Source organism: Vanellus vanellus (assembly GCF_965231255.1).
Source record: "Vanellus vanellus genome assembly, chromosome: 6".
In the NCBI taxonomy this organism is placed as follows: Eukaryota; Metazoa; Chordata; class Aves; order Charadriiformes; family Charadriidae; genus Vanellus; species Vanellus vanellus.
The window spans coordinates 61,783,444-61,790,844 of NC_138911.1; the positions used below are offsets into that span (position 1 = coordinate 61,783,444).

General features: G+C 48.0%; 1 protein-coding gene across 1 annotated transcript; it reads right to left on the minus strand.

Moving 5' to 3' along the window:
• Nucleotides 1-3,322: 3,322 nt before the first annotated feature.
• On the minus strand, nt 3,323-6,730 carry SLC25A47 (solute carrier family 25 member 47; the record flags this gene model as incomplete). Its single annotated transcript, XM_082485784.1, has 5 exons — nt 3,323-4,260; nt 5,051-5,324; nt 6,118-6,300; nt 6,558-6,629; nt 6,716-6,730. The coding sequence occupies 5 exons, from the start codon at nt 6,728-6,730 to the stop codon at nt 3,974-3,976; spliced, it is 831 nt and encodes a 276-aa protein (XP_082341910.1). The 3' UTR covers nt 3,323-3,973.
• Between the last annotated feature and the right edge of the window lie 671 nt (nt 6,731-7,401).

Here is a 7,401-nt window from a genome sequence, read left to right on the forward strand (position 1 = left end):
TGACTTTCCTGTTCCTGCAGTCCGCTCTTTGTCATCTTTAAGCTATGCATAAAAGATAAGACTTAAATTGACTTTTTAAAGGGCTTTTCAAACTCATAGCGCAAATTTCTTCTTTAAAATATTATATACAGATCTGTGCTGCAGGATTTGTTTCATTTATTCAGGAAAGGGAAATAAGCTGTAGGAGAAACAGTAGCGTGTTCTATTCCAACTAAGTATATGGATTCATTTTATAATCCAGCAATTAAAATCTGTTTTGAAGTTTCTAGAAAGGAAAGTGATAGCAAAATCATTTAGTATTTGTTTACTAAGCAAGCACCTTACTCAAGTACTCTGTTGGATTCTTCCTAACACGCTTCTGAAATTGCAGAGTTTCTCACAAGAGTCTTGGCAAATTCCTAAATCTGTTGTAATTACAATTCATGTCGCAGAGATATTTAAAAGGCAAAGCAAGGCAGTCTTCAAAAGCATGTGTGAAACGTCTAAGAATATTCTCTGGCAATGTTCATTACATTTTCCTCAATTTGTTTGTATTTTGTTCATTTCATTGTAATAAAAATGTAGATAAAAGTATGTATCAAACTTCTTCGATTCTATTCTTTTTTTTTATTTATATTCAAAAGGCTTAATTTACACTTATTCTATTTTTGACCTCTCTTCCTTCCCTTTTAGGTGTTAATTTAGTCATCTGGTGGAGCTGGTGCTTGTTTTATGTCTCGTGCCTTTCAAGTAGTGAATTAGGGTGCCTTATAACCCCCTCTATCCAGTCCTACCAGGTGGACTTCAGATTGCTCCCGGAGCAAGCTTATAAGGGTCAGTATTCCAAAGATTCACTGGTCGCCAGCAAGACTGGATTTCCCTGCACGCAGCCGCCGGCTCAGAAGTAGGGGAAGGTCAATGTGACCCGTTTACAATGACACGTCAGTAGGTTTGGCGTGAAGACTGGTACTTAAGTGGCATTATGATAGTCCACAATTGCTGTTGTCTGAAAAGCACAGACCCTGAATGCCTTCACATGGCTCTTCCACAGTCACCAGTGGCGTGCTGGAACCTACCTGGGTATTCATAACCATTGTCAGGGAAAGCGGGAATCCTCAGCAACAGGAAAAGATGAAGTAGAATGTGCCTTCTAAGGAAAATTTTGGGCTTTTTTCAAGGCCACCAATTTTGTTACTGAAAGAAATCATCTATATCAGCACAGCAAATGTGGTGTCTTCGTTCTGCGAGCTGGCCTTCAGCTAGCTCATTTATCAGAATAAGTAGTTCTGGGATTATCAGAGTAACTGAAGGTCGAGGTGATGCAAAGAGATCAGAAATTAAAGCAGTCAGGTTCTGAAATCCAGAAGCCAAACACCCAGCTTGGTGTTCGTGGAGTACATAATATGTACACTGTGTCATGTCGTTAAACAAAAATCGGTTCGTATTTATGCGCCTGTGTTTGCAGCACTTAGGCAGCCAATTCCTGTACCTGTTGGTGGTTTGTACCAGTGTGAGTTAGCCAGGAGTTCTTGCTCTAGGGCAGGTTATCACCCATACACTCTGTGTATATTTTTTTTCCAGTAAAGGCTTGTGAACAGGATGGATTGCAAAGCAGTCGCCTTCCCGAAACAAGCTGCCCGAAGACACAACCTACCTCTGGTGTAGCGTTTGTTCAGGCCCCACGAGAACCTGTTTTTATATGGTGCTGAATACCCGGAGGCTTACAGTTCTCAGCCCCTCATTTTCACAATTCATCTGTAATTCCTGTTCCTTGAAACCAGCTGTATTTCAGTTACGCCCACGGGAGGGGACATTTTCAGTCATCAGAATGCGTAAGCCCGTTGGGAAAACTGAGCTACTTTCTTTTCGAACCATGGGCTGACCATGGATGGTATCAACACTGCCTGACAACAAAATGGTTGTTTAGTCTGATTTGCAGGCATTTTCATGACTTTCTCTGCTCAGAGGCTGTAATGCCTTAGAAGAAAGTCGGCTGAGAATAATACAGCGTGAAGGAGTTTCGTTCCAGCAAACATCCGGGCAGAGCCGGGATAGATCGCTACCCAGGTGGGACAGCGCTCAGTCAAACGCGTCCCTCGTAGGAAGAGGTGAGGGTAGTAGACTCTTAGGAGCTATTTTGAGAGGAATTCCAAATCCTGAGGGCTTAATTAAATCATCGCTTCTAAGGACTTTCTGACTAAAGGAAGTTTGGTGCTGATGCCCCAAGATGTCACTGGGGGTGGTGGGTTGCGGGAGTGCTTTGGGAGGGGGTCCGGTTCAGTGTTGGGTCTTTCATTTCACTCCCCTTTAAGGTGACATACTCAGGCACCTGAGAGCAGGACCTGAGAGCACCTTGCTCTCGGATCAGCTGCAAGGGCTGGGTAGACTCTTGAGAGAAGAATTACGATGATTATTTGGTAGCATGGCTGCCAATGTGTTTAAAAAGCCAGTTGGAGGCTTAGATTTCAGGAGGACAGTTCTGGAGCTTTTTACTGGTCTCTGTCTGGAGTGGAAGAAGTCCCCTTTATTTTTTTCTAGCAGCACCTGAAATTTTTAAACTTGTCGTTCTGCTACGAGACCCTTTTTTATATGGCCAGAGTAGCCGACGAGTCCTGTCTGCTGCAAAATTACTGTCAGTGTAGTCAAGGCCGTGCTATCAACTAGTGAAAGTGGCTGCGGACCAGAAGGGCATCAGCCCTCAATAGGAGAACTCCTTTAAAAATGTAGTCTTCCTCTTTCCCTCCAATAAAGGCACTTTCAGCAGAATCTGACAGGGGCTGGATCCAGTCCGCTCCAGCTGTCATCATCCAGGGATTACAAGACAGACAGAAAACATTTATGCTGCGTATGAGGCAGGATGAGCAAATTAAAGGATTTCTGGGTTTAGGGCTTTTCCTTCTGAAGCAATAGTGTGGTGGTTGGGGTTTTTTTTTTCAACTCACGTGTTGATGAAACTTCATACCCTTGTGAAAAAGAAATAATTGCTGGGAAAGTCAGAGCGTCTTTCAAAGTGTACCTTTGACAACAACAACAAAAAAAACAAACAAACCAAAACTATTTGGCTGCTCCCAACAGCATAGTTTAAAGGCAGAAGAGTATGCGCTTTTTAAAAGTTCTAAATCTTAATTATACTCTACAACGTCGCAGTTCTCCTTTAACTCGCCTAACCCCACTAGTACACGGCAAAGAGGTTTTGCGTCCATTCTTACCCTCCTTCCAGGAGGAGAACAGATTGCCCCCGAAGCTGTGCCAAGCTCCGGAGAGCCGCGGCACCCGTCGGCGGATGCTGTAGGGCTCAGGGAGAAAATCACATGGCTCATGGGAACCCGTGCCTGGTTTCACTTTCAATGAGGCCATTAGAGCGATTACGTAAACAGACCGTGGCTGCCACTCATTAAATAACGACGGGGAAGAAAGCAAGGAGATTGATATTGCAGCTGCTGCCAAAGGGATGTAATTGCAGAGTACCTGGGCTAAATTACAGCGGGGAGGGAAAAGTTGCAGCCTGAAGCACAAAAGGGTGAGCTGGTGAACGCGAAACAGCATCACGTGTAAAGGGCACACGCTGGGTGGTGGTAAATCGTTCACAAGTTTCCCCCAGCTCTTGCCTTGGTTGCGAAGATCATTTTCTGTGCCAGCGGAATCCAAAATTAACCCTTTACCCAAAACTCTGCTCAGACTAAGCAGCTTTCCAGAACATAAATATTTGCAACTCTTCCAAGGGCCTAAGCAGCGGCTACAGTCTAAATACACTGATGAGATAAAAGGGAGGTTGTACACCAGTCCGAGACTCCCGGATGAGTTTGTAATCCTATAAGAATAAAACAAAGCCGTCGGTCGTCCAGCTTTGTGCTGAAGTGTCCGTGCGTCCCAGCTGGCCATCAAAGGACGTGGCGTTCAGCCGTTGGTTGCAGATGTCGTGTTACAAAATAAAACAATATAAAAAAAAAAAAAATAACTAAACAAAATACACCTCTGAACTGATTGGCACAAGCTATTTTTTGTTTGTATAATGATCTGTAAATCTCAGGACAGCTTCGTAGGTTACAAACACCACCATGTTGACAGGAAAGGCGCGAAGGCAGTTTAAACCCAGTCCTTTGAAAAGCACTTTTGCCCCCTCCTTCCGCACGCTTTCCCGAGCACAGTGGACGAGGCCTTTGTACTTGTGCTGGTCCGATTCGTCTGTTTGCATCCGGGACTTGATGACATCCATGGGAGTCGCTAAACCCCAGGCCAGGACTCCAGCGAAACCACCAGAAAGCAGCACAACGAGGAAACCTGCGGGAGCGAAGGGAGGAGCCGTTAACGCGAGCCTTGCGCTGGCAATTTGGGAACCGACTCGGTTAAGTTTCGCGTTTTTCAGCAGTTGTTTTGCGCAGCTCTTGCAATTGTGAGTTTCCGGTGATCTCACACAAGCCGATTTCACAGCATACTCATTTTTGCATCCATCGTACCGGCTCGTGCAGGGGCAGCATCTATTTCAACACCGCGCCATGATGTGACGCAGCCTGAGAGCACCCACCCCCTCTTCAGCTGCGTCTGCTTGTTTTTATAACTCTCAGGAAGATGCCCTTTGCTGAACGCCACCGGTTTGATCTTTTCTCGAAGCGGATAGCTGTTTTTTGGAGCCAAACCACAACCAGGAAACTTGAGCGTCTTTCTGTTCTGCACCTGGGCTTTATTTTCCAGCTCTGGACTGATCCTGAGGGCTCCTGGGAGGTTGGTCCACGTTTCATTTCCTAGTTACCCATCCTATTTCTGCACCCAGAGGATTTCACGCCCGCGCTCCGGGCACCGTAAACCCCCATCCCGCAGGGAGAGGAGTGGCTGCTGCGGGACAGGGTGGTGCGGGCGAAGCCCTCACTCGCAGGCTGCCGCCGCCAACGCCGGGAGGGCACAGATGGCCCCGTGGCGCCGGGAAGCAAACACACAGCGACCCTGCGCGAGGGCCAGAGCCGGGGGAGGCTTTATAGGTAGCGGGTGATGTTTGCCGAGAGCCTGACGTCCCTCAGCGTGGCACTAAATAAGCCGCTTTCGCAGGTAATGCCAGACGCCCTCTGATTCCTACCTGGTTTATTTTTCCCAGCTGGTGTGAGCCAGTCGCACAGAGCAGAATAGGTAAGGAAGTATATTGCAGAAGAAGCGCAATCCCTGCAAAGTAATGCAGAGCAGCCCTTGTAGAGACCCCCAAGACCTTCCTCCTTGGCGATCACCTTCAGACAGTGCAGAGCCCCCCGGTACTTCGGCTTGGAGAGAGGCTGGGGAGATGCGGTGGAAGGATGCGGGTTCCTCTGAGTCTGCATGCGAACTTTAGCCACTTCACTGGGGGTCATCAACACAACCTGTAACATCAGAGGACGGTATTTTAACCCTGCACGCTTAAAGAGTGTTTTGATCAGGCAGATCCTGATCAAATCCCTCATCTCCCACCTTTTCAGGCAATAATACTGCCTGAAGCCGGCAAGTTCCAGCCCTCTCCCCTCTGCCTGCGCTAAAGACTTTAAAAAAAATTAGCCTGCGTTAAGTAGAGTCGCTGCCTGCTAGGAAACACCTAGAAACCCGACCATCTGGACTGCTCCGTAAGAGGATTGCCTGTGACCGAGCACGTACTTCTGCCCAGCACGTCATCGGGGCGCCGGGGTGAGCTCTGCCCCGTTCGCAGCGCCTGCGGGCGCTCGCAGAAATCCACCTGCTTCTGGGAAAGGGCTCTCGGATTCAGCCTCGCTCACCTCCCGGTCCTGGGATCACGCGCGTTCGCCAGGCAGCACCACTTCTCTCAGTGGCGCCCCAGTGAGTTTGGGGTCCTGACTATTTTGAGTTACGTCTCTCTCCCATAAACACACCGTCAGAGCCACTCGGAAAGTTTGCCGCCCAGGTTGGTTTTCGTCCCTTTTCTGCATTTGCTGCCAAGGTCGTTGTTAAGAGCGTGTCCTTAAGTGTTTTGGTGCTCTAAACCAGGATGGAGCCGCCCAGCGAGGGGGGTGGCGTGGGCAGAGCGTGACACCCTCCCTGTGAAAGCAAACCCACCGGGCTTGTCGCAGGCTCCCCAGCCAGAAAACATTCACTGCATTTCCACCCTCCTATGTTTATGAACCAGATCTCTCGTTGTCCTTTCCCTTTCGGCTGTTTACCCACCCGGGCAGCACCGGCAGCACCTCCGGCAAGAGAAACATCCAGCTTGGAGGGCTTCGCCTCTGCGGCCCCGTATCGCAGCTTGCAGATGGTACAAAGGAAGTTCTTGTACGCGCCAAAGGAAACGGAAGAAATCACCGATACTGCGAGGACTGATGCAGACGCACCTTTGTAAAATCCCCAAACCTAGTGGGGAAGAGAAAGAAAAGAACGCTTTCAAGAGGGAATGGCGTGGGAAAGCTTCTGCCCAAAAACACTGGCCGTACACGGCTGAGCCAAAACTTACTGTAAGATCTTACAGCTCGTCAGCAAAGCTAAATTTCATCCTGACCCTTCTCCCAACACACGGCTGCCCGTCCTCCCCAGACCGACAGAGACAGCTCTGCTTCTCTGGAACGAGCGGTCCGTAGCCGGTATCAGCAATTCTGATGAGTGGTACCTACTTTTTCTGTCCTGTATGTTTCCTGAATGCAGTGCCAAATCCCGTTGTAATGCCTCTCGGTCTGAATTCTCACCTAGGAATACAGGGACAACTTTGAAATGCAGATATCAGGTTAAGATAAATAAAAATAAAAAATCAACAGGTGTCATAGCAGCAAACCAGATAATTATCCATAAAATAGCATTGCCAGAAAAGTTACTTTTTTTTTAAAAAAAAAGAGAAAAAAAAACAACACAACCAAATAAAGTGAAATATGTTGATGTAACAGAAATGACAGCATTGTCATGGGACTAGTTTTCTAAAAAGGAGGGGGAATGCAGAAGGGCCCATTTGTTTTCAGTCTGTAGTCAAGAAATAAAGCTCCAACAGATACCTTCACTGTGTCCAGCGGGTACCCCACTGCTGTGCTCAGACCACCTGAAACAGAGAGTGTATTGGAGATGGTTAACAGCACATGTCACGACAGACCGTTTTCCCCCATCGCAGGAAGGCGTTAGGGGAACAGCAGAAAAATGCAGCTTCGGAGCCCTGCCGTGCTCGGCACCAGACCTCTCCCGAGCCTCAGGGATGTCATTCGAGCCAAGAATGACAGAGCAAAATGTGCAGATTTCTCTGCCTGACCACGGCGTGCTCTGCTGAGGAATTCGAGTGCCACAGGATACTTACGAGGAGGAATAACACCACGGTGCAAGCCAGACTGGGGGAAACACAGAAAGCACTGCTGCAGGAAGGTTGAAGGGATGACCTGTACAATATCGGACCGTCTCTGTTCCCCCTCTCAGGTTAAGCAGTAACACATCGTTGGACTATGACCCAGCACCCCTGACTGAGGTGCAAAGCGTCCC